The 26,981-nt window shown below is 41.4% G+C and overlaps 1 protein-coding gene and 1 non-coding gene across 3 annotated transcripts; both read left to right on the plus strand.

Moving 5' to 3' along the window:
- The first annotated feature begins 598 nt into the window (after positions 1 to 598).
- On the plus strand, positions 599 to 26,769 carry polr3b (polymerase (RNA) III (DNA directed) polypeptide B). 2 transcript variants are annotated; one of them, XM_058076321.2, is made up of 28 exons: positions 599 to 1,008; positions 1,315 to 1,347; positions 1,431 to 1,487; positions 1,556 to 1,620; positions 1,688 to 1,763; positions 3,413 to 3,513; positions 3,980 to 4,071; positions 4,169 to 4,286; positions 4,387 to 4,495; positions 5,895 to 6,017; positions 6,837 to 6,953; positions 7,125 to 7,259; positions 9,069 to 9,230; positions 10,982 to 11,182; positions 11,259 to 11,421; positions 13,160 to 13,313; positions 13,401 to 13,475; positions 13,550 to 13,648; positions 14,286 to 14,413; positions 18,607 to 18,816; positions 18,912 to 19,070; positions 19,267 to 19,384; positions 20,455 to 20,597; positions 22,372 to 22,475; positions 23,171 to 23,337; positions 24,845 to 24,958; positions 25,873 to 26,046; positions 26,351 to 26,769. In XM_058076321.2, the coding sequence occupies exons 1-28, from the start codon at positions 937 to 939 to the stop codon at positions 26,478 to 26,480; spliced, it is 3,399 nt and encodes a 1,132-aa protein (XP_057932304.2). In that variant the 5' UTR covers positions 599 to 936; the 3' UTR covers positions 26,481 to 26,769. The 2 variants fall into 2 exon arrangements, with proteins under 2 accessions (XP_057932304.2, XP_078646292.1); XM_078790166.1 differs by lacking the exons at positions 599 to 1,008; positions 1,315 to 1,347 and having other exon boundaries at positions 1,433 to 1,487.
- trnap-agg (transfer RNA proline (anticodon AGG)) lies at positions 2,014 to 2,085 on the plus strand. The gene has a single exon. It is a non-coding gene; the product is annotated as a tRNA-Pro (tRNA).
- Positions 26,770 to 26,981: the final 212 nt, after the last annotated feature.

Raw genomic sequence — 26,981 nt, forward strand, 5'->3', positions numbered from 1 at the left:
AATTTTGCTATCTGGTTGTGATATTTTTTATAGAGTAAGAGAAACATTAAAGCTATATTTTGTATTTGGTAGTTAAATATCCACATTGATCAAAATGATACTCGTGTATTCACTGAGTACACCCCATAACTACATGAAATGGTTTGGTCCACTACAGTCTTTACGGTGAGTCGTAGCCTCAAAGTGTTGCAAGTCATTCGGCAGTTGCAGCAGAGCAGAAAGAAACTCTTCTACCGGTGCCTAATAAAATAATGTCTGATATTGATAAAGGGAAACAAAGAACGGTGAGCGAAGAAAAGGAAAGCGACCCTTTTTCTGCGTGCCGTGGAAACGAACCTGTTAGCTTAATGTTGCCAATGTAATAAGCTAGCAGAGTGTTAGAATGTTGTGTTAGCCTGAATCTCACCCTTTTTAACCATCAGCACAGGGAAATGTTTAGCATTAATTATTCATTCAGTTGTCCTTCCCCCGTTTACTAACAAATGAGTCAGCAAAGCCCCCCCCCCGTGTCCAAAGACTTCCATATGTTTGAAAACACATAATATGTAACCATCACAATATATTTGAACAACACATTCAAAACACACAGATACAGTGTTTGTGAAAATAAACACGAACATGTAGCTTCAAAGATATAATAATGAAAGAAAGCACATGCAGAAGAAATTGGAGGCAGTGAATATCAGAATGATATTAAATAATGGTAGTAAATAACTCCACTTCAGAAGGTGGCGGTAATGTACACCATTAGTTGCTTGTCAACCGCCAATAAATATCAAACGAAGAACAGGATTTTTTTTTGTTCCTATGTACCCGGAACTCTTAGTGTGAAACACATTGATAGTCGCATGTTGCTGCGACTGCCGACAGCAAATCAACTCTCGCATAATGGCCAGAGTTTAATGTTAATACTTAAAAATAAGACTCAGAATAAGGATGGAGGTGGTTGGAGGTGAGTTTTGTAACATGTCTCCGCAGGAACTGGCAGCTCCTGTCAACACAATCGCGGTAAGTTGAACGCCGACATGGTCACACCAATACCTCATATAAAATGTGTATTAAAATAACCACTGTGCAATACCATCGATATTCTTTTCGTGTGGGCTTTTAATGCAGTATTCAATTGATTTTATTTTTGAATGATCTGGTGTGTTTACACGCTATGACTAGTGTCACAGTAATTAACGCCGACTTCCGGTAGTGGTATTTGAAATAAGTTCAATCTCTATTTAAGTAGCACCGTTCCAAAAAAAAGCACATTTTAATTTTATATTCTCCAATAACTTCTTACCTCATTTCTGTTTAATTTAACAGGAAAAATGGAAACTATTGCCTGCGTACTTAAAGGTAACAAACCAGTGGGTCTAGCTTTGTGTATAACAATTATTTCAACCTCACATTTCCAAATCGTTCCTTTATTGCTTTAAAAGGTGAAAGGCTTGGTGAAGCAGCACATCGACTCGTTCAACTACTTCATCAACGTGGAGGTAAAGCACGACCCTGACTAGTTTGTGTGTTTGTTTATGGTGTATATAAAACACATTCCGCTCCACAGATAAAGAAAATCATGAGTGCAAACGAAAAGATAACAAGTGACGCAGATCCTATGTGGTACATCAAGTAAGTCATACAATTGCTGAGACTTATAACATTTATAGTCCATCGCAAATCATTTGTGTTGTTGCAGATACCTCAATATCTACATAGGGATGCCTGATGTGGAAGAGAGCTTCAATGTGACTCGACCAGTCTCTCCTCATGAGGTGAGGATATTGTAACTTTGTAGCAGGGACTAGTAAAGTATCAGTTTTAAAAAAAAGTGGTTGTAATTAATTAATTAAAAGGTCGGTTTCAATACACGTAGGAGTGAATTGAAAGTGCCAAGTGCTTTGAAAGGTGCATTATATAGTTGAGACCATTTGGGGTCGCTGTTTCGCAATACCAGATTGCATCCACAGAGACTTGCCACATCACCAATCTTTTTTGAGGCTACTTGTAGTTCGAAGTACATATGGCTCGTTGGTCTAGGGGTATGATTCTCGCTTAGGGTGCGAGAGGTCCCGGGTTCAAATCCCGGACGAGCCCTGTTTTACTTTTACAGTAATCCGATTTTGGGGGTCGAGGGTGGACAGCATTTTATTGGCTTTTCATAGGACAGTCTGGGCGGAACAAAATATATATTAAAATATATCCAATGATAAGTTGGTTTTTGGTATTTAGCTTTTACAAACAGTCCATCGAAAACTGAATCATTTTTTCCAAATACAAAATAATTAAATCCATTTAATATCTTTCTGACACCCACAAATCATGCAGACACAATATTTGTTTTGGTCTGACTTCTTTCTTGAATTTATCATGTTTCTCAACTTCTTTATCAAAATGATTGCAACTTTCTTTGGTTGCACGGGGGGTTAATTTGCTGTTTACATACAAGTAATATGAAATTATTGGATAGTCATACTAGTCATACTACAACACACTTTGTGTTGTATTATACTGTATTAAGGGGGTTCAAAGTCACCTCTGAGGGCTTGGTTGTGGCAGTTTTCAAACATAGTTTTACATCATCACTTACATTATTTGGACATTGAGTTTAGAACTTGGACTTCAAGTTTATTTTGATGCGTTTACACGTAAATTCAGCAGCATACTAGTAAGTGTCAAAATAAACGTTTTTTTTAAAGCTTGAAAGACCCCCACGTTACCAACTTTAGATATTGACGGCAAGTTAGAGTTAGATAGAGTTTGATGATACGCAAGTCCTCAAATGTGAATTGAGATTTTTAAATCTACCTGCATAAAACGTTACACGGATGTGACGTACGTGATACGCATCTGGTGTGAATTCAGGGTTAGGGTGGGAGGCCTCAGCTCTCTTTTCACCACGATGGTCTGGTATAATGACCGCATTACTGCAGATGCTGCAGCGATCCACCTGTCAACGTCATGGTCCAACCTTCCCTCACTTGTGAACAAGACGCCAAGGTACTTGAACTTTTCCACCTGGGGCAGGCCCTCACTCCCAACCCGGCGGGTGCAATCCACACCAGATGCGTATCACAGGAGACTGTCAGACATTCCTAGCACACCTTCACTACATGTTTGGGTCTCCCAGGTCTGTCTGGCTCTTCCCCCACCATGTAATCCAACTTATAACCAGTTGGTGATCAGTTGACAGCTCAGCCCCTCTCATCACCCACGTTTCTCGAACATGCGGGGGTGTCCTGGTTCTACGTGCACTTGTTGACGTCCCTATGTTCGAACATGGTGTTAAGTTATGGTTGGAACCATATAGAAATGTGACAATACTGACTTTATTTTTGAGTTTTACACCTCCTGTTTGGTGTCTGTTATTGTGTGATGTCTAAAAAGAAACTCAAGAAACAATATTCTTTTGTCATTGCACCAGTGTCGACTCAGAGACATGACCTACTCTGCGCCCATCACCGTGGACATTGAGTACACTCGTGGCAGTCAGAGAATCATCCGCAATGCCCTGCCTATTGGAAGGTACCTTATTGAACTGTCAGTGGTCCCATTGTATTGGCCAAAATCTAGTCTCGATGCTAGAATTAGCTTTTATGTAAACCCCACTGGGAACACACTGCTTTGTGTCTGTAGCTTTAATGCTCATGAGTCTGTCTCTAAGGAGATTACCATCCACTTTATACATATCCAGTACTGACATTACACCTACATTTTAACAGCAACATCATGCTAGGTAAGCCTATTGGCTGCATAAAACCAAAATGATCAAACTTTGTAGCTGACTGACAGGTAGTTGGCAGAGCTCCAGGCTTTATTTTAGGAAATGTAGCGAAGCCTACCAGGAGCGTCAAAAACAGCAAGCCACCCGAGAGCATCTTTTCAGCGAACATTAGAGGGAAATCATAGATTTTTCTCAGGTTTGTTGACATATTACTGATACAACATTATTAATCATAAATTATCTTATTTTGTTTTTTTGTCTTATCAGGATGCCCATTATGTTACGAAGCTCCAACTGTGTCCTCTCAGGAAAGACACCCTTGGAGTTCTCAAAACTAAATGAATGTCCCCTGGATCCAGGTAATAAGCATCTTACATAATTACAGTGATTGTGTGGGGGGGAATGTGCCATTGTTTATTCACAATTGTGGTTGGATTTCACCTTTTTGGCATGCAGGGGGCTATTTCATTGTCAAAGGTCAAGAAAAAGTGATTCTGATTCAGGAGCAGCTGTCCAAGAACAGAATCATCGTGGAGCAGGACAGGAAAGGTGCAGTAGGAGCCTCAGTAACCAGGTACACCACCGGCATAAAACCGTCACTATCCCACTTCCACACATTTTCCTTTGCTTACCTTGTTTCTTGTCCCACTCCCGCTTTATTATTTAAAACCCAGCTCCACCCATGAGAAGAAAAGCAGGACAAACATGATTGTGAAACAAGGCAGATTCTACTTGAAACACAACACACTGACAGAGGACGCCCCCATAGCCATTATATTCAAGGTATGTACTTGAGATGTCCACTAGATGGCGCAAATACACAACCAGATGTGTTTCTCAAACCGCAATGGAGGCGCCCACTGAGGCGTGTAGAAGTCTTATATGTGTGATATGCTAAATTTAAGATTAACATGAGGTTTCTTGTTAGAACTACTGTCAAATTATCACTTCACCATCAAATACTGCAGGTTTATTTAATTAACACTTGAATAACATTTGAATCCTCACAAAGTGTGCTATTTTTACAGTGGTCATGAATGCAACATAGTCTCAAAGTCTAATGTAAACCACGAACAAGGCTGATGACGGCAATAAAAGTATTTGAGTCGTTTGAAGAACGCTGAAAAGCTAGAGTGTCAAAATAGGTATTTCCCATTACGTCCGTTGTTGCCTGCTCAGGATTGTGAATGATCGACAAAAGTCCAAAAAAGTGCAGTTCCCCTTTACTGACAAATGAGAACACTGAGTGAAGAAGTGCAAAAGTGCAATTTCAATGTTGGCTGTCACATAAAACGCAAATAGCTCACCTCTTCTTTATTTGTGTCAAAGTAGTGCTACCATAACCCTGGACTCTGAATTTATACTGCAAATGTCGGATGCAAAAGAAAATGTCAGTTAGCCAGCTGGCATCATTATTAAGTTATTTACCCTTGGAGTACAAATCTCACGTCCCAGTTTGAACACAGAGTGTTTTTTTCGGGTAAAAGTCATTATCCGGAGGAGGCACTTATGTGTACTCGCTTTGTTTGCATGTGCTCCTCGCTGTCCCAACTGAATCCTATTGGATTTGGCGGCGGCGGTGGCCCAAAACTGCCTTGACTCCAGTGCAGGGAGAAGCACATCAGTTTCCCACAACCTTGCATTTCCATAAGCAAATGTCAAGACTTTCTGTGTCAAGACTCACGCGCACACACACGCACAATGGTTTGCAAATGGTCTTCATTCATTCAGGCCTAAGATTCCCCCGCAGGTGCTTAAAATGTTGGAAAACTTTAACCATAATGTTGCTTTTTTAAAGGTTAAATAGTAACAAATAGTATCTTGTCTCATCTCTTTGACCGCATTCGTTTGTATTGTAGTATGTAATATACCAGGGGCTGCACGAGTGGATAGCATGTTGGCCACATAGTCATGTCTGTTAGACCTGGGTTCAAATCTCTGTTGGGCATCTCTGTGTGAAATTTGCATGTTCTCCCTGTGCGTGCGTACTCCAGTTTCCTCCCACATTCCAAAATCATGTTAGGTTACGACTCTAAATTGTATGAATGTGAGTGTGAATGGTTGTTTGTCTATATGTGCCCTTTGATTTTGATTGACTGGCGACCAATCCAGGGTGTACCCGCCTCTTCACTGTACCATTGGGTTCTTGTTATGTGTATGCACCCACTTGTCTTTTACACAGGGTATGGGTGTGGAGAGCGACCAGGAGATTGTGCAGATGATCGGCACGGAGGAGCACGTCATGGCCAGCTTCGCCCCGAGTCTGGAGGAGTGTCAAAAAGCTCAAATCTTCACACAGACGCAGGTGTCGCCCACTAATCCCATGTCTTAGTTAAAAACAAAAACACTGAATTAATTAATAGGCAATTTTCATATAGTCGCTAGGTGAGTGGTGTGCTCATAGGTTTCTAATTCGTTCCCTGTAAAAAACAGTTGTGGCTATAGGAAACTCCCTGTTGGTTCCCTTATCAACTTCACAAGTTCACAGTAGCATCTTTAGCTGCCTCTGTATGCGCAATAAAGGTGTATTGGGGCTACGATTGTTGGTGCAAAACAATTAACTTATTTGTTTTATTAATGCAGACTGAGCAGTTTACTCCTTAAAGCTATTACAACATTGGTTGTGTTGTGCCATATACCTATTGAATGACCATATCCTTAAAGAGAGCTATTACCACTTTCTCAGGCACTCCAGAATTCTTAAAAAGAGGATAGAGGAAAGAGGATCTTCTTCTTTTAAAAGAGGATAATGAACTGAATAGGATGAGTCTGACACAGCAGGATGTTCGGGTGCAAAAAACAAAACAAAAATGGAGACACTTGTTTTTGTCACCACTAGCCTGTTAAGTCTTGTTGTTGTTGTTGTTGTTCCTAGCAACAGCCTACAGCAGCGCTTGTATTGCTGCCTTTGCCATGTCTTTTCATGGTATTGATTGTGTCATTGTATGATGCACAATGAGGCCTTAAACTATATACACTAATTAAAGGCAGATAATGCTTAAACAACTTATGAGATTATTATACTTAATTTTTCTACCGTGAATGTAGCCATCATCTTTAATGTATTCAATCAGATTATATGCTTAATCAAAATCCCTGTGGTGGTTTCTGTTATTGGTCTCAGGCTCTGCGATATCTTGGGAATAAAGTCCGCAGGCAGCGTATGTGGGGAGGACCCAAGAAGACCAAGATGGAGGAGGCCAGAGAGCTGCTGGCGTCACTTATTCTCACTCACGTGCCTGTACGTAAACTTGTTTCTTAATGCAGTAACTACATGATAATACAGTAATTATAGTCCAATGAGGTTCTTTACAGTTCTTATTACAGAGGGTTTTTTTTTATACCCGACACTTTTGACTGCTCCCTTTATAATCTTATTCAATACAGTAATTATGTTATTGTTGATCCTCAGGTCAAAGAGTTTAACTTCAGGGCCAAGTGTATTTACCTGGCAGTGATGGTACGCAGGGTTATCCTGGCTCAAGGGGACAATAAGGTGGACGACAGGGATTACTATGGCAACAAACGTTTAGAGTTGGCTGGGCAGGTAAGCCTGACTTTATTGTCATCGAGTCCAATGTTTGTGTTGCCGTTGTCAAAGAAGAGCACCAAAATACAGGAACTAAGCCGTACATGGTACCCTTCTGTGCCAGGACACTCCTGATGAAAATTTGAAGAATATTAGAAAAATTTACAGAATTTATATTTTGCACGTCATCAGCGGGCATTGTAAAATTTTCTTTACATTAAAGCAGTAAAACACAACATGGTGAAAATATACTCAACCACTCGTGTGTGCTAAACTAAGCTAACCCCCACTAGCTTCCATTCACGCCCTGTAAGAAAAGATTCCACCAGCTTGTCTTGGTGTTTATTGCTATATCAACCTGTTTAGGTAGGGAGGGGGCTGTGTAGTGTTTAGTGTGTTATAGACGAACAACAACAATGGCGTCACTCTGTGCCAGTATAAACTGCCTGTATTTTAGTCTCTGTGGATTTCCCTCTTTCAGCGTGCATTTCAGCACTTATGTATTCTTCATATCCAAGCCGTTGCTGCCAATCACAGGAAGGTCCAGAAGCCCCCCCCCCCCCAGTTGGGACAGACTTCCATATTTCATGTATTATCAATCACAGTAGCGATACCATAGTTTGGTCTGATTACCTTCTAGCTGCCCTGTTCTCAAGAGACATCTTTTCTCTAAATGAAAATATCGGCACGTTTTAATCTTGCAAGATCTTGTGACACCCCAACAATTAGGAAGTCTTTATCCTGTTGCCCTCCTATCTGCTTCCCTGTACATATTGACATAATGTGTAATTAAAATGTTTTTATTTTCTTATTACTCATGGAAAATAAGCAGTGTAGAAATTGGATGGATGGGGTGTGTTCAGCAAGAAATTTTAAACATTAAGTAACATCATTAATATTATGCGGTCATTTTAACCCCACTCAGATTATTTGTATTTCCTTTATTTCCTTCGGAAAAATGTCTCCAATTTGAACAAATCATAAAACGATCAGAGTTGTGGAAGAGATTACGATCGGTTGTGTTATAAATCATCTGATGATAAAAGGGACTTTGCAACTTGTTGTTCATTTTCAGACTTACGAGAAGCTTCTAAAACCACCAGAGCCCAAATAATGCCTTCTCTATAAAGAGGCCCCACTAAGTCGCATGCACTAGATCACAGCATCCGAACCAAGCCTTGATCCATCACCTGCATCTTTGTTTCCGCTTGCTCCATTTACTAAGACTCATTGTTTCCCCGCCGCTTTGTTTTTCCTTGTTTTGTTTTCTTCAGCGCTTCCCCATCCCCTTCTTGTATTTCAGCCTGGCTTTGTCAGGACAGAGATATGGCGGTGTGGCACCAAAATCCCAAAGCTGTGGAAGCATGTTTTTTTTTTTTCAGTGCACTGACAATAGACTCTGTGCCTTGACTGGAGCGATTGAGCTAATCCGCTGGCCCCCGGCTCTGATAATGTAATTACTGCTGTCTTAAGGCCTTTAATTTCCCCCACCCTAACCGCCCCGACCTGCTCCGTACAAGGAGCAGGAGATGGGAGGAGGTGGGGGAGTGCTCCTTCAATAGGAGCTTACCACAACAGCAATCTTCTCATTCTCCAATTATGCGTTCCTGACATTCAACTAATTGGCCTGGCCTGTAATTTAATTAATTTCAAACAGCGCCGCCTTCTACGTTGTGATGTACTGTATGTTAATGCTCAGGCTGATGGTGGGGGATGTTTGGGAGGCAGCCTCCTAGTGGGGCAGGACCACAACCGGGAACTAAGGCACCCCTGCTTATGAAACATAACCTTGGATCACATTGATTTGACTTTTGCGTACTTTTGCAGCTCCTGTCTCTGCTCTTTGAAGACCTTTTCAAGAAGTTCAACTCAGAGCTGAAGAAGATCGCTGACCAGATCATTCCCAAGCAGCGAGCGGCCCAGTTTGACGTGGTCAAGCACATGAGGCAGGACCAGATCACAAACGGCATGATTAATGCCATTTCCACTGTGAGTGTAAAGTACTATAATGGCGGCCATGAATAATTGTTTTTGTCATATTTAAAACATAATAATGAATTAATTTACAGATTCAACTTCCTTTTTCAGTTCAGGGAACCTATTATGCTTTTTCCACTTTTCTGACATATAAATGTAGTTACAATGTTGTCTTCTCATGTTAAACAATGCCAGTTTCAGATAATGAGGTTTGCGCATTTGGAAGTGAGCTGAAAGAAGTTTGGGATGGCTTAAAACGCTTGCTTTCAAAAAGCATGGTAAAACTGCCTCTTTGTGATGTCACAGAGGGACCGACTTCCTTACATAGGCGTGGATGTAAGCCAGATAAGCTCTCTGCCCTCCTTCAAGCTCCGCTACTCTGTTTACGAAACAAGCTTAGGCAAAAGTTATTGTACTTGGTGATTTGCAGCAAGATAAAAATATTTTTAACCTCTCAACGGCATTTCAAACGGGACCGTTTTTGTGAACATGAACGTGAAATATGCGCCAAATTGTTGCTGGAGCCAGAAGCAGCGCACTCTCTCTTGAGCTCCACCGCACCAGCGATGCTACGTTACCACTCTGAGTTCCTACGTGGTAAGCCATGAGTCTCCTGCCAGTAAATCATGAGCTACTAGTTGGTCCTAAACACTTTTCAATTAGCTTTCCAAATACTTTATTCATTTATTATTAACTCTTATACCCACCATATTAGATATTAGTTAAGAAGCACTTTGGGTATGTGACCAATTATAGCGGAGTGGGTTGTGCCTGGAGGTGGGGCGTGGGTGGAATAAATTAAAACAGTTTTGGTGGGAAGCCCAAATCCCAGGAAATACAGCTGGAATAGGTGCAGATTCTGGAAGATCTAAAAGGTTTTCTGTACGGGTTATTGTGTGTAGCTGCTCTACAGGAGTCCACAACTCAACATATAGGGTCGAAATATGGGCATAATAGGTCCCCTTTAAATTAACTGCAGGAAAATAACATACATTTTAGACTGTGGTAGTGATATGTAGTAGGGATGCCTGGATCCGCAGTTTTTATTTCAGAGACAATCTCGATATCTGAATCTGCAGATACCCATACTACTTCAATACCAGTGAAGTGGTCACTCAGCAATTGCGTCACTGAACAAAACAAACTACTATTGGTCGCAAAACGAATATCAGAGAATATAACTGTCTCTACACATGCAGGGCCACACACACACAAGCGCTCAAGAAACTTGTTGATTTTAATGATAACGATACTGTCTGATTTTGCATTTTGTCAAGTGCTGTTTTCGACGAATTTATTGTCTTGTATGTAGGCAAGCGCCCTAATGTTTTTCGAAGCTATCGTTGCCCATTACTCACAATTTTCTGGGCTGAATATCCTGTAATCCCGAGAGATGATTTTGAGCGCTATGTGACACATCACACAAGATGTGACATGTTATGTGATACTACATGTCAGAGCAAGAACATTATTAACTAAAAAACCCACCTCTTTAAATCTGATTTTAATGTCTAACTTTTTTTATATTTGACTGCTGTGCCCCGCCCCGCTTTTACTCATATTTTAACTGTGTATTAACGAATGAATGTTGTATTTTAATGTGTCTTTTACTCTGTTTACTTGCTTTATTCAACTCCATTCTTCTGTATTTTAAGTATTTTGAAAAGCACTATAAAAATAAAATGTATTATTATTATTATTATTATTGATGTAAAATCACACCTCTTGTTTGACAGTCACATCTATTGTTTTGTTTTTGTCAGGGCAACTGGTCTCTAAAGAGATTCAAGATGGACCGTCAGGGGGTGACGCAGGTCTTGTCTCGTCTTTCCTATATTTCTGCTCTTGGCATGATGACTAGAATCTCCTCCCAATTTGAGAAGACCAGGAAGGTCAGTGGTCCTCGCTCGTTGCAGCCGTCCCAGTGGGGCATGCTGTGCCCATCTGACACACCTGAGGGCGAGGTGAGTTGAGGGGATATATGTTGTTAATACAAGTTATGAACAATAACACAATACTCTGTTGTTCGTGTTGGCGTAGGCCTGCGGACTGGTGAAGAACTTGGCCCTAATGACACACATCACCACTGACATGGAGGACAGTCCCATCATCAAGCTGGCTTTTAACCTTGGCGTGGAAGACGTCAACTTGTTGTGTGGAGAGGAGCTCGCCTACCCAAGCGTCTTCCTCGTCTTCCTGAACGGTAAACATTCCCTCAGAGCTTCATAACTCCCATGGAAATAACATCACATGTTTGTTTTTTTGTTTGTTTAAGATCACACAAAAGCAAACACTAATCCTCTGTATGTTAATGCTTTGCTCATAAACACGTAAACCCAAAAGACAGTTTTTGCATAGGGCCAAGAAGCTGATAAGTCTGTAATTTCATGCCAGTAGCATTCTTTAATTACTAAACGTGTGTGTGACCACTGATAAGTGTCACATGACATTAGCTGGCGTCATATTTAATTAGCGGCAAGCAGCAGGTGTCAAAGCCCTTAAGAGTGTTTTCAGTGCACACACAGCTTCCTCTGTTGTACACTCACTCACATGTTTGACGTGATATGAAGAGAACCTCAGCAGGCACTCCGAGAGTGGAGCGTACTTGCCCACTATATATGCTTTTCTTTTCATTTTTTTACTTTTTGGAAGTGAAATATTCACATGGTACACTTTATCAATAGACTGCTTTTGCCTCTGGGTGTATTCGACAAGCATTACACAACCTGATTCGACAGAAAAGGGATGATTTAAAGCAGGGGTCTTAAACTCAATTTACCTGGGGGCCACTGGAGCTAGGGTCTGGGCAAGGCTGGGCCGCATCAGGTTTTCCAAAAAAAAAACAAACGCATTTATTAAAAACAGAAAAATATACAAACTTTTTCAGTGCTTTGGTTCCGATTTTCTACAAGAAAAGCTCTGATAAAACATTCCACTGTTCTCAAATACCTTAATTTTTATTTTTCTGCACAAAATAAGATGAAGAATAAATAAACAAATGAAGTATAAAGAAAATCAATCAATCAGTAATAAATAAATATAATACTAATAATAAAACGGCAAATAATAAAAACTTAAGAAAGCACATATAGTTGGTGGGTAGACAAATTATATTTTTCAGATTAAAATTAACAAAGCATTATTAGAGCCCTGTAGACATGACAAAACACAACTATAGTCACATTTATACTATTTTTATTTACAACATATTGCGCAACTGCAGGGTCTTGAGACACATGCTAACTCGCAAACTAGAGAGCTAGCGACCCAAACGGTAGCCTTCAAGTTATTTCCTTTAAACCTAAATAGCCAAAAACTTACCACTTCCACATGGATAGGGAGGATAACTATTAACAGTTATTTAACCTTTAACATGAACATTAATCAAACGTAATAATTTTTTCTGGGTACATGATACCATACAGCATCCATATCAAACTTGCGCGGGCCGCACTAACATTAAACTTTCATATCAAGGCGGGGGCCTCAAACAAGTGTCCTGCGGGCCACATTTGGCCTGCGGGCCGTGTGTTTGAGACCCCTGATTTAAAGCAACAATATGAAACAAGTTCACTTGAGGATAGCAGCTGCTAAGTCATGTGAATGTTGTACTGGCTTGTAAAAAAATAGGATAGACGCTCCTTTGCTGCCATGGCGACATTAGCTGACCCGTAGTAGCGGTCCATGATAATAACGCACTAGCCAGGACACCTCTTAGCACTAATGTTCCAATTCAATATTGTGCAAACTTTGTTGCACACTAATAATGTGTTTATTTCAGAACATGGTCTTATTTCGCACTTGGAACAAATACATGTTGTTACCTCAGTGGCTTAATTCCACTTCAAGAACTGTAGCGAGAGCTTTGAAGCATCTACAAATTGAAATTTGGATCACTGTCAAAAGTTTGAAGCAAATGAATTTCGGTAATGCATCCACAGGAAACATTCTTGGTGTCATTCGAGACCATCAAAAGCTGATCAGCACCTTCAGGTTGATGCGCCGTGCAGGTTTTATCAACGAGTTTGTTTCCATCTCCACCAACATGGCCGACCGTTGCGTTTACATCTCATCGGATGGAGGGCGCCTCTGCAGGTAGGACGTTTGGCGTCATGCATACTTTGCATTTCTTGTTGTAGTATTAATTTGCGGGTTGAAAATGCTTGTTGGGTCTCCTCGTAGGCCGTACATTATTGTGAAAAAGGGTCAGCCCATGGTGAAAAACAAACACATTGAGGATCTGTCCCAGGGCTACAGGTGAGGGCCAATAGATTTTAAATATCACTTTGATGGCGCTTATTTAACTATTAACTTTTTTTTATTGTCTCCAGAACCTTTGAGGACTTTCTGCATGAGGGTCTGGTGGAGTACCTGGATGTCAATGAAGAGAACGACTGTCAAATTGCCCTCTATGAGCACATGATAAACAAGTGAGTGGTTCTTCTTGTTTTCAGTCTATTTCCTACAGGAAATAATGTAAACAGAAAAGCAAGTCTTGACTCAAAGATGATTTGATGCTTGCTGATCAGCGTGTACCTCAAATATCATACTGCCCTTTACCTGAAAAGCTGACTACCGACAAATCTAGGGACTTTTTCTGGTTTTATTAAACACTTTTGGAGATTGACATGAAAGCACAAATTGCTCACTGAGCAGTAAGTCCTGCTACAGGCCCCTCCCCCATTTAAAATGGTCAAAAATCTTATTTGTGACATTAATAAATATGACAAAAAGAAGGTATAGAAGTTCATTTGTATTTATAAACCTATTTTGCTTTTCAGTCTTTTTTAATGCATTATGGACAATTATGCAAATTAGCCAGTGGCATCTTTGCAACCGCCACAAATTGTAGTCTGGGAAACACTACATGTGGCATGACATAGCTACACAAGGAATTCCCATGTTTTGTGTGACTCTCAGGAAGCCTTTTTGTCCGAATTCCGATATGGACACCTTCAGGGACATTTGTTCTACTGCATCAAAACACTTTTTTCAATAATATAATAATAATAAAAGATTATATCTGCAGTGTTGTTAATATTAATGTTGTTTATTTTACCTTTGCAGAGATACAACGCACTTGGAGATTGAGCCCTTCACACTGCTGGGTGTATGTGCTGGCCTCATTCCCTACCCCCACCACAACCAGTCACCCAGGAACACATACCAGTGCGCTATGGGCAAGCAGGCCATGGGTAAGAAAGCCTGAGCTGAGCGTGTAGCTTTACTCACGGGGTAGGGCTTTGCGATATGAACCAAAAACTCATATCCCCATTTATTTAGGTTGAATATCGTTATACAGGGATAACGACCTGTCAACTGCATCAGGCTTAGCAGCTGTCTAACTTCCTTGTACATTTGTTTTAGAGTAAATAATTGTGACTTGAAAACCTGCCTGGACATGGTGAGTCCATTGTTTTCAGCAGGTTTTTGAAGACGTTTTTTTCCACTGTTGCAACGGGGACCATATACTGTAAGCAATGGGATAGGTTGCTTTTCCTTTCACGAGGGAAACAACAGGAGCGCGGAAGACATTGCACACATTCCTCATATTGGAGTTTGTGTCAAGCTTTAAGGTGGTAAATTTTTTTCTTTAATGCTCTGAATTCGAAGTACCTCCATATTACCGAGTTACTGCTTATTCCCTCTCGACTTCTTCCACCGCAAACGTGGTAGCCTATTGGCTTCAACTGACCCCGGGCAGTTTTTTCGGATGCTGCAGACATCGTAGACTCTCATATCATCATCATATCAATACAAGAAACTGATACGGTTATAATAATAATACATTTTATTTGTATAGCGCTTTTCAAAATACTCAGACATTTTACAGAAGAATGGAGTTGAATACAAGCAAGTAAACAGAGTAGAAGACACACCAAAATACAACATTCATTCGTTAATACACAGTTAAAACATGAGCAGTCAGATATAAAAAGTTTAGACATTAAAAACAGATTTAAAGAGGTGGGTTTTTTGTTGTTTTTTGAAGGTAGGAAGGTCAGGGCAAGCACGGAGTGAATGGGGCAAAGAGTTCCAGAGGGTGGGGGCAGCGATGGAGAAGGCTCTTGTCTCCCCATGTTCGGACCTATGTACGGAGCTAGGTTCAGTGCTGTGAGTTATGTACTTACTCATTATATTAAGTCATAAGGCACGAACACACACTACAACAACAACAACACAAAAATGTACGACACAGCGACTATTGTTTACAAGAACTTCCTTTATACAAGGCGAGTTATCACGTAAAGCGTTATCTTGTGAGTGTAGTTTCCACAGCCAAAGCAGAGGCTAGCTGCAGTGCCTACCAGAGTCGGTGTGAGTGGCACTTTGTGGCAAGCCGGAGCCGCAACTGATTCATTGTGAGCCTCCAGGCATCTGCTCTGCCCCTCCTCCCTTCTGCATGCTGGCATGAGGGATATACAGCACAAATCCACTCTATATTGATATCAACGATATGGTTGGTTTTTATATCGCGCTTAAGGTAAATATTGATATATCACCCAGCCCTGTCATCAGGTCAGATCACTCAAATCCCTTATCAAACATCCTCAAAGTGGAGCAATACCTAATTCTGTTTCCTGTTCACACAAACATACATGAACACTTACTAAAGCGACTTCATACAAAAGAGTCGCTGAGAGGCTGAAGCTGGGACTTTACTTTGTCTGACACGCCGCACATAAAAAATCTATGAGATACAAAAAATGAGTTTAACCTTTTATTGAAGAAAAATAATAATCAACTTATGATACCATGCACAAACTCATAATCAAAGTAATCACAGAGATTAAAGGAATTAGCGGTCAACAAAAAATACGGCAACCCTGCACACCCTCTCTCTTTGTCTCTCTGGCCACACAGGTGAACAGGTGCCTATATTAATGAAACGTCACCGCCCATAATCGTTTGACCTACTTCCCTTATCCACGTGATCACGACAAATCTAAATAATATCATAAACAATAACAAACACCACTATTCAAATTTAAACTATCATGCACCTGCAAAAATCATTCATTAATTCATTTTCTACCGCTTTTTCCTCACAAGGGTCGCGGGGGTGCTGGAGCCTATCCCAGCTGCCTTCGGGCGAGAGGCGGGGTACACCCTGGACTGGTCGCCAGCCAATCACAGGGCACATATAGACAAACAACCATTCACACTCACATTCATACCTATGGACAATTTGGAGTCGCCAATTAACCTAGCATGTTTTTGGAATGTGGGAGGAAACCGGAGTACCCGGAGAAAACCCACGCATGCACGGGGAGAACATGCAAACTCCACACAGATATGGCCGAGGGTGGAATTGAACCCTGGTCTCCTAGCTGTGAGGTCTGCGCGCTAACCACTAGACCGCCGTCAATCTAAATCAATCTAAATTCATTCATGGCTTCTACACTTACAATCAATTTAATCTCATGACTTAAATCTTAACACCTTTGTTAACCCCAAAATCTTCTTTTTTACACAGTGAAATCTTAACACAGATTGAAATCCAACAAAAAAAAAAGAATCCCGTCAGTCGCACATTTGAATGACAGATAGTGACACAAGAAAAAAAAAAACACTCAATCACACATGCATGCTGTGTATGTGTGTGCTTGTGTGGTTGCGCACAGACATCAAACATGGGGTGCTTGCGTAGGTCCTTCATTGTGCCGTGTGTGTGCGGTGGCCCTTTCCCTGCCAGTCACCCAGAGTGTCATTAGCAATTCATTGTGTCTGCGCAGGCTGTGTTCAGGGGGGGTCAGTGTGCTCAGCTGCGAAAGACCACAGAGTGTGTGCCCGCAGCTCCTAGGTAACCACAACTTCCCCAAACGGCCCTGCTAACATTTGTACGAGTCCGTGTTCCCCCACCGCTCACCCCCCCAAAACTCTTTACCCCCCAACCCCCCCCCCCATCTTTACAAAAACACAGACTGGAACTATATTTGGCCCAATATCCTCTGCCTTGTCTGTTTTGTGTGGACAAGCCTATACATGTGCAAATCTGTTTGTGCGGCCCAAGCCCATTATCACAGCCTCTGCGCTTGTAGCCTGATTGTCAAGTAATAGCATGTGACAAATGTCACAGGCTCCCAGGGAGGCCATTCATTATGCCATAATTCTGCCTGTTCCGCCTCACTGAAGGAGTAAACACCCAAAATCCCCCAAATCAGCAATTTGGAGGTGACTTATGCATAATATATAACAGCAATGAAAGTAATATGATGTTCTAAAATGTTTTGAACAGGTTATTTATACACACAAAATATACCAGTGTACCTTAGGAGGTAATAATGCTTGTCTTTTATGCATCAGGGTTTTCACATTTTCACTATAATGGATCTTGTCTATAACTTAATTGTTCTGCATTTTTATTCCATACAGTATATATAAATGCTGGCAAAACAATGGCGGGGTAGTAATGCATGGTTTTGATTGACATCCGGTGGCGTTGATTTAACAATGTCTTTATTATTGTTGTAGTTTGCAATAGAGGTCTACACGGAGCGGCTGGCCCCACGGCTGGCCGGACTCCTCGGGTAACGGGGCGGGGCGGGCTGAAGAAATCTCAAGAACATGGCCACAGCTGTGGCCACAGCTATGGAAAACTAATATAAAAAAATATTGATAGCCTCATTTGTTTCTTGAAAGGTCACCTATATTGTCCATAATCCTTCCTTATATCATCTTTTTAACACAATTTATACTATCTTGAGCTGAAAAGAGGTAATTTAATTTTTGCGCTTGTTCGGCCGGCTGACGGCTGGCCGCTCAAATCTCACCACGGCTGTGGACGGCTGTGGACGGCTGTGGCTTTTGTGCCACGGCTGTGGGGCGGGGCAGCCAAGGAAAAACACAGCCGTGTATGGAATGGAATGGAATGGCCTTTATTGTCATTATACAAGATGTACAACGAGATTGGAGCGCTTCTCCTTTCAGTGCAGTAGCCAAGTTTAAAAAAAAATTTAAAAAAAAGTATATAAAAGTAGTAGTAGAGTAAAAAAGACAATTTAACAAGATATCCAAAATATACACATAGTATTGCACAGGAGCATATGCAGGAGCAGATATATTAATTTTAGTGCAATGATAAATGGGTCAGTGCAAATAATGACTGGTGTATACAGATGAGTAAAGCCACATATGAGTGTATTGTAATGGGTTGTTAAATAAAAAAATATGATTGAGGTAGTAACTAGTAGACCTCTAGTTTGCACTACTTAGAAGCATTTTTTATATTTTTTCTTCTAATTGAGCCAAATCAAGTAACCAAAATATTTGAACAAATATAATTTTCTGTAATGCCTTGCAATTTGTACCTCACTGCAACTTAGAGACAGAATTTTGGTACACCTTTTATATTGGAACTCATTGTTAATGATTTTGTGGCCTCCAGGTACAATTGGCTACAACCAGAGGAACCGCATCGACACGCTGATGTACCTGCTGGCGTACCCACAGAAGCCCATGGTCAAAACCAAAACTATCGAGCTGATCGACTTTGAGAAGCTGCCCGCTGGGCAGAACGCCACCGTGGCTGTGATGAGCTACAGCGGCTACGACATTGAAGACGCTCTTGTACTCAACAAGGCCTCCCTTGACAGAGGTGAGCAGAAGCTCAACTAGTGTGTTGAAAATGTGTTGGTTTGGCATATAGTGGTCTTGGCACTAGACAACTTTGCTCTCGACTGTCCATCCCAGGTTTTGGTCGTTGTCTGGTGTACAAAAACGCCAAGTGCACGCTGAAGCGTTACACTAATCAAACGTTTGACAAGGTGTTGGGCCCCATGCTGGACGCCACTACAAGAGAGCCCATTTGGAGACACAACATTCTGGATTCTGACGGTATCTGTTCCCCTGGTGAGTATTTTGGATGTCACCAAAATCTTTGCATGTATCTGTACACCTCACCACTGATTTGCAGGAAGGTAACCATCAGATGATGATCGTGCCTTTCAGTGCAATACTCTATTGACTGTGTGTCAATAGTGTGTCAACATCTCAACTCCCCAGTAATTTGCATGTAAACAGAGCTGAACTGTGTCACATGCTGCAGGTGAGCGAGTGGAGAACAAGCAGGTTCTGGTGAACAAGTATATGCCAACTGTCACTCAGACGCCACTGGAGGGCAGCACCCAGCCAGGCCAGCCGCAGTACAGAGATGTGCCCATCAGGTTGGTTCACTGTGATAACACCACCTTTAACCTGCAAATGACTGTGTTATATAACAGTATTTTTGAAAAAATGTAACTCTCAGAGAGCCCACAATAATGTATAGGGTGTGTGTACATTCACACATAAGTACACACCGTGGATGGAAACAGGAGGACATTAGCAACAATAGCATAGCTATGTGAGCTACAGTGCTTACATTATACTCAAATTTGACAACATCATGCCAAGTTAGCTTGTTTGCTGAATGATGAAATGTATTCCTCCCATGTCTGTAGCTGACTGACTTTATTGGGATTTATTTTAAGATGCATACATTGTTCCCTCGCTCTATTGCGGTTCACTTTTTGCGGATTTGCTTTTTTGCAGATTTTTTAAATTAATTTTTTATTACAGCATATGAACGCTGTTACAGGCGGAGTCTGGCCCTTTAAGAATAATTGCATTGTAGCACTGTCTGCACTGCCCATTGTCTTATGCCTTCTGATTGGCTGTAGACCATTGTCAATCTCCTTTGGGCTACCCTGCCGACTGCTGTGACTTGTTGGCTTAATAACTTGCAGTTTTTGTATGCTTGCGATGTCAAAATGACAAAATGTCCTGCGCTCAAAAGGTAGATGTGGATGCTAACCATTACACAAACTTCTGGTGGCTATATGGCACCATTATGGAATACTTTTTACTGTGAATGCATCTTCGGTTTGAAGGGGGACTGCAGCTGTTTCTTTTAACAAGGATACAAAAACACTACAGTACAGCAGAACAGCCCCAGGACGAAAAGGCATCGTTACAGGAGTGAAATAATGCGCAAATCACTTAATTTCTTGTCTCCAACCTGTAGGTTGATCATTAAAATTAATTTAGGAAATTTTGGAAACCTCTCTATCTCTCACAATAAATGATAGAACTCTGTACATTTCTCTCAAAAGTGAACCAAAGATGCAAGGGAGATGATATTGGTGATTATGTTTCTGACATTTGGTGCTTATATGATACTTATTACTGTTATAATATCAAAACTCAATTTTGCACAATAGGTGGAACTTAAAACACTTTGCCTCTTGTTCTGTAGCTACAAGGGCTCAACAGACTCTTACATCGAGAAGGTCATGATCTCATCCAATGCCGAAGACGCTTTCCTCATCAAGATCCTGCTGAGACAAACCAGGAGACCCGAGATCGGGGACAAGTTCAGCAGTCGGCACGGACAGAAAGGTGACTGCGTAGTATCAAGCTCTGCGTCATCCTGACAACAGGTTGTTGAGTCACGTCTCTTAGCCCCCCGCGCTCCCTCCTCCCTTCCACGTCATCTTCCAAGAGCTCTTTTCAATTAATTGGCTCTTTGTCCTGTGCCAGACTATGCAAATTTATTACACTCCAGCAGTAATCTGCTGGGTTAAAAAAAAGGAGTGTTTACAACCGCCATTGTTGTCCGTCACCCTCCCCTATGGAGGGCTGCTATGATGTTTTAATCAAAAAGCTAACTGGCGCCGTGCATAATTTACTCTCTTCATTAAAGGCACTGGACACAGGGAGGTCAGCTCAGAACGGGACAATGCCTTCTGTAACACGTTGTGACGGAGCGAGTACTGGAGAGTGTGGGGGGGGGCTGGTCAGTAGAGAAACAACACTCACTTTAGTGATAGTTTGCAGCATTAACCATTAAAGGCATTGCAATTTGTACAACCTATCGCACATAATTTTTGAATTATTTCTCAGCAAATGTATGAATCTTATTGATAATGTATGATGGTGCTTTTTGAAGGTAGAATGTAGACTCCTCAACGTTCGGTGATTTATGTAGAAAGTGAGTGTGAGCTTCTCATGACTGGTCCCATAAGTCCTGGTCAGCAGAGCAGAATAAGTTAATTATTTACCGCTCGCACACACACACACATCACAGATGTGTGTGTGTGTGTGTGGAGGTAGGAAGGAGGGCGTGTCCAGGGGGGGTCGTTCATTGTGCAAACCGCCAGCATGGAGCTGTAAGAGCTGTGATGGAGGGCACTGGACCCTGGCTGTTGTCCTGCCTTTCTTTGCTGATTTCATGCCTCTTTTATCATCAACTTTCACACAAAACAAACAACACCAAGCACGTCTGCCCTGGGAACCACTGCCCAAGCCTCGTCTTCACTCGCCTACTTCACAAATTTATCCCACCCTACGTTTTAATTCCGCTGTTTATTTCCTCCGCCCCACATTGGCTTCATCCTGGTTTCGTCCATTCAGTATCCCGCTTCCTGTTGGAACGCTTTCCCAAACCTGGCCACCGCTTGTTGTTGTCAACATCCTGTCCGACATTAGCAGTCACATGGGCATGGACCAGGCCGACTTAGGGGGTGGTGAGGGGGGGTATCTTTTTTTCTCCCCATGTGCAAAAGGTTTCAATATCTCCTCTCCAAATAATCTCACCACCCCCACCGCTCCACTTCCTCTGAGCTGGGAGTCGGCCATGTGTAATCCTGCTCTCGTTGTCGAGCTTTAAGCACCTTTCTCCGCTTCCTGCTCGCTTTCTTTTTCTCTATTTTTTTTTCAATTGCAAATGGCCTTACAATCTGTTTGCCCTAGCCAGGCAAGATTGCTGTGGTCCCCTCAGCAAACATTTGCACTTGCACTTAAACTCTCAGCTACCGGGCTTGATGAGTCAAAAAAAGAGGCATTCTGTCGATCCACATGAGTGTGGGATGTCCAGCCACCAGTTTACCGCTAATTTGTTTGTCATAGAGCAGATTTCCACCAATGGATGTCATGAAAACACTCACCTAGATGATATCCTTTAGCCTTATTCCAACAGTAAATAGTAGAATAGCATTATCAAAACCACTTATATGAGTATAAACACTGCGGCTCCAAAGTAAGTTACACTTTCGTCCTGTGGGCGGAGCTCTACAGATGGATAAACCCTCATTTACTTATTTTTGTTTAAAATTGCTTTAATTGGAATGATGTGTTGACCTCTGAACTACCTATGTAACTGTCTGTGTTTCAGGTGTTTGTGGCCTCATCGTCCCACAGGAGGACATGCCTTTCTGTGACACGGGCATCTGTCCTGACATCATCATGAACCCACACGGCTACCCCTCCAGAATGACGGTATGATGTTTTCCCCCCTGTTTCTATCCATCACATACTGTAATTAGGTATAGTATGAGGTGAATGTAATAAATGAAATGTACTACAGCATTGCCATGCTTAGTGTTCCTCCTCATCTTCCATCTTCCCTCATTCTCCCACCACTGGAACCCCCCCCCCCCGGTGAGGAGTTAGACAGTTAACTATAGTGACAAGCCACTCATTATCTCCTCCTGAGGTTATCATTGGCTCCCAGAGCGCTTGTCCTTTTGACTAAACGACAATCTGACAGCGCAGCACAAACAGATAGCTGTTGCCACGGAGACGGGTGCTGAAGTTTTATCAAACGTGCACAGAAGACTCCAAAAGGAGCCCAGCGTCTCTGCCAGTAAAAAAAAAATCACAAGTGATCTTTACTGCTCAAGTTCCCGGTGCCAGCGTGGTTGCCTGCTATCCGCCGTCGCCATAGCAAACACTCAGCAATGTTTGTCTGCGGCCGAGGAGCCCAGCAAAGAAAGTAGGTGTTGGCCTTTTATGTGGCCAGGGTGGGGGTCAGGGGTCGCCCGGGTGTGACCTCTTATTTGGAATGGTTGGAATCAGTCATCCTTACACGGCCGGTGTCAGCGCCAGGCCTACATGTGTTATCTAATGTGGACAGAGCATAAATCACACACAGGGTGCTTATGAACCTTTTAATGTGCCGCCCTGCCCCTCAGGTGGGGAAGCTCATCGAGCTGCTGGCTGGGAAGGCGGGAGTCCTGGACGGACGCTTTCACTATGGGACGGCCTTTGGGGGCAGCAAGGTGAAGGATGTGTGTGAGGACCTGATCCGCTATGGATACAACTACCAGGGAAAGGACTATGTCACCTCTGGCATCACTGGGTAATGCACCATGATGATGAATATGTTTTATCATCATTAATATACTTTGCATGCATATTTTGCCTTTATTTAGCTACAAGACACTTGACAAAATATGCAATATATCAGCACCAGATCACAATATGATGCCCTGCAGTACTGCACAAATGTTCCCCTTGGAAATCATGTACCGGTAAATAGAAATCTGTTCCAGGGTTAAACTGTGGCCATCAAAACCTTTAACTGTCCAGCCAATGATTTAAAGGGGACCTATTATGCTAATTGTGTATAGGAGATGTGGACTCCTATACAACAGCGCAGAAAGCTTTCTTCTAGAACAGGGGTCTCAAAAACGCGGACACTAGTTTGAGGCCCCCGCCTTGATATGAAAGTTTAATGTTAGTGCGGCCCGCGCAAGTTTGATATGGATGCTGTATGGTATCATGTACCCAGAAAAAATTATTACGTTTCATTAATGTTCATGTTAAAGGTTAAATAACTGTTAATAGTTATCCTCCCTATCCGTGTGGAAGTGGTAAGTTTTTGGCTATTTAAGTTTAAAGGAAATAACTTGAAGGCTACCGTTTAGGTCGCTAGCTCTCTAGTTTGCGAGTTAGCATGTGTCTCAAGACCCTGCAGTTGCGCAATATGTTGTAAATAAAAAAAAGTATAAATGTGACTATAGTCGTGTTTTGTCATGTCTACAGGGCTCTAATAATGCTTTGTTAATTTTAATCTGAAAATGTGGTTTCTTAAGTTTTATTTTGTTTGCCGTTTTACTATTAGTATTATATTTATTTATTTATTACTGATTGATTGATTTTCTTTATTCTTGATTTGTTTATTTATTTTTCATCTTATTTTGTGTAGAAAAATAAAAAGTAAGATATTTGAGAACAGTGGAATGTTTTATCAGAGCTTTTCTTGTAGAAAATTGGAACCAAAGTGAAGTTTTTAAAATTTTTTTGTTTTTAATAAATGCGTTTTTTTGTTGTTTTTTTTGAAAACCTGATGCGGCCCAGTCTCACCCAGACCCGAGCTCCAATGGCCCCCAAGTAAATTGAGTTTGAGACCCCTGTTCTAGAATCTTGAAATTTTGTTTGCTTTGTTTTTTTGTTGTTTTTTTTATGTTTTCAAATATGTTTTACTGTTGTCAGCTATATTCCTTTTTTTTTTAATCCCGGTCATATAGTATAGCAAAAACGCAGTTTGAAAAGTCACTGGATTATGAAACAAAAATTAAATTAAAAATTAAATTAAAACTACTCACCTTTTTAAAGACACAGTCACCCAGTGGACTTTTATAGGTATTCCTGATATTAATAAAGAAAAATAACATACTGTACATATGGTTGCTTCTGTGATAATCATCACAAATTCACCCTTCTGCTCGGTCTGGCATCATTCTGTGGTAGTGTCACAAAAAAGTTCAAGAAAGAGCTTGGGGTGCTCACTGGGCTGAAGATACAACAACTTAAAGGCATTCTTTTGTTACAGCGATCTTACATTAATGTTGTTTCCCCATCAGAGAACCTCTGGAGGCTTACATCTACTTTGGACCAGTGTACTACCAAAAACTGAAGCACATGGTCTTGGACAAGATGCACGCCAGGGCGCGGGGACCCCGAGCTGTTCTCACCAGGTAGCATCTTCCTGTAATTAGACAGGAAACAGGGGCCCCATCTGACCCGCCAAGAGTTTGAATCCGGCCCACCATTTGCTTCTGGATTTTTTAATTTAAACTTTTAACATACAAACTGGGGCGGCACGGCGGTTGAGTGGTCAGACCTCACAGGTAAAAGACCAGGGTTCAATTCCACCCTCGGCCATCTCTCTGTGTGGAGTTTGCATGTTCTCCCCGTGCATGCGTGGGTTTTCTCCGGGTACTCCGGTTTCCTCCCACATTCCAAAAACATGCTAGGTTAATTGGCGACTCCAAATTGTCCATAGGTATAAATGTGAGTGTGAATGGTTGTTTGTCTATATGTGCCCTGTGATTGGCTGGCAACCAGTCCAGGGTGTACCCCGCCTCTCGCCCAAAGACAGCTGGGATAGGCTCCAGCACCCCCGTGACCCTCGTGAGGAAAAAGCGGTAGAAAATGAATGAATGAATGAATGAACATACAAACTGACAACATGACTTGCAAGTAGTCAGAGTTTCAGTAGCTTTTCACATGCAGCCATCCAAACAACCACCTTACCCACGGTGCCAAAGAAACACAAGTCAACATATATGTCACCTCAACTTGACCTACCCACTTCACTCATTGTTTGGGAATTAAAAAAAGGAGGGATGATCACATACTCTTTTAAAGTAAATGTTTTAGCTTACTTACTTCATATTCTATATCACACATTTGCTGTGGTCTGATGTTTAAAGTGCACACAAGCACATGTACAAAAGTTTATAACATGAAATTAGTGTACATGTATCAAATATACAATCTGCCCCCTCAGCTAATTTTGTTATCTCAATGCAAGTAAAAAAATTTCCCATTCCTGCTTTTGAGCAAGACATGTCCCCTTAAAAGTTTTGATTTCCCTGCGTCTTCTTAGGCAGCCGACAGAAGGTCGCTCTAGAGATGGAGGTCTGCGTCTGGGCGAGATGGAACGTGACTGTCTGATTGGTTACGGCGCCAGCATGTTGCTACTGGAGCGCCTCATGATCTCCAGTGACGCCTTTGAGGTGGATGTGTGCGGGCAGTGTGGTCTGCTGGGATACTCAGGCTGGTAGGATGGACACACATCCACTATATCCTTGTATAATAAACGTCTACAATGGTAACTTAGGCAATAGTATTTTAAAACACATATTTCTATGCGTTTTGGCCTTTTGTCCACACATACAACATAGGTTTTCGAGGTTCACACTTTCTATTTTTGTGTGACTTTGTTGTATTCCTTTTGAGTCTGAGTTGTTGGTACATAGAACTGGATTGTTGCCAGGTTTTTTGTTTTTTTTGCCAAGGATGAGTCACTATGAATGTTTTCATTGGTGAGTCTGACCATGATTTTTTTTTTTTCCATCCTGCAGGTGTCACTACTGCAAGTCATCATGTCATGTGTCCTCGCTGCGTATCCCGTACGCCTGCAAGCTGCTCTTCCAGGAGCTGCAGTCCATGAACATCATCCCCCGACTCAAACTGTCACGCTACAACGAGTGACCCGCCTCTCCTTTGCATCAAACAGGCAAAATAATAATAATAATACATTTTATTTGTATAGCGCTTTTCAATATACTCAGACACTTTACAGAAAATTTGAGTTGAATAAAAACAAGTAAACAGAGTAAAAGATACATTAAAATACAACATTCATTAGTGTATACACTATTAAAATATGAGTAAAAGTGTTCAAAAGATGAACTATTCTTTTTTTCTTTTTGGTTGTTTTTCTCCATCTAGAGTTTGTCACCATTGTGCTCTCAGTTTGTGTAAATAATAAACTCTCAGAATGATATCTCTCGCTCTCTCAACTCTTGTGTTGTATAATTTGCCCCCTTATACCTGAAGCTGCTCATTAGTTTAAAAAAAAAAGAGCTTGTGGAAAAATCTGAAATGAGGTTTCTGACCTTCTTAGTGTTTTTTTTTTATTGCAATTATTAGATTTTTAAAAATATTTGTTCTTGGGTGTTTTTTCTCTAATAGTCATTTATAGTTGCGTAA

Source organism: Doryrhamphus excisus, linkage group LG1 (assembly GCF_037039965.1).
Source record: "Doryrhamphus excisus strain RoL-2023G ecotype Guam linkage group LG1, RoL_Dexc_Guam_v1.1, whole genome shotgun sequence".
Taxonomy (NCBI): Eukaryota; Metazoa; Chordata; class Actinopteri; order Syngnathiformes; family Syngnathidae; genus Doryrhamphus; species Doryrhamphus excisus.

Excerpts from the sequence above, each read along its gene's own strand:
- polr3b (XM_058076321.2), top strand. The coding sequence starts at position 937 with ATGGAGGTGGTTGGAGGTGAGTTTTGTAACATGTCTCCGCAGGAACTG. Across the intron at positions 3,514-3,979 it reads AATGCCCTGCCTATTGGAAG|GATGCCCATTATGTTACGAA; the intron begins GTACCTTATTGA and ends TTGTCTTATCAG. Across the intron at positions 24,959-25,872 it reads CCCCGAGCTGTTCTCACCAG|GCAGCCGACAGAAGGTCGCT; the intron begins GTAGCATCTTCC and ends GCGTCTTCTTAG.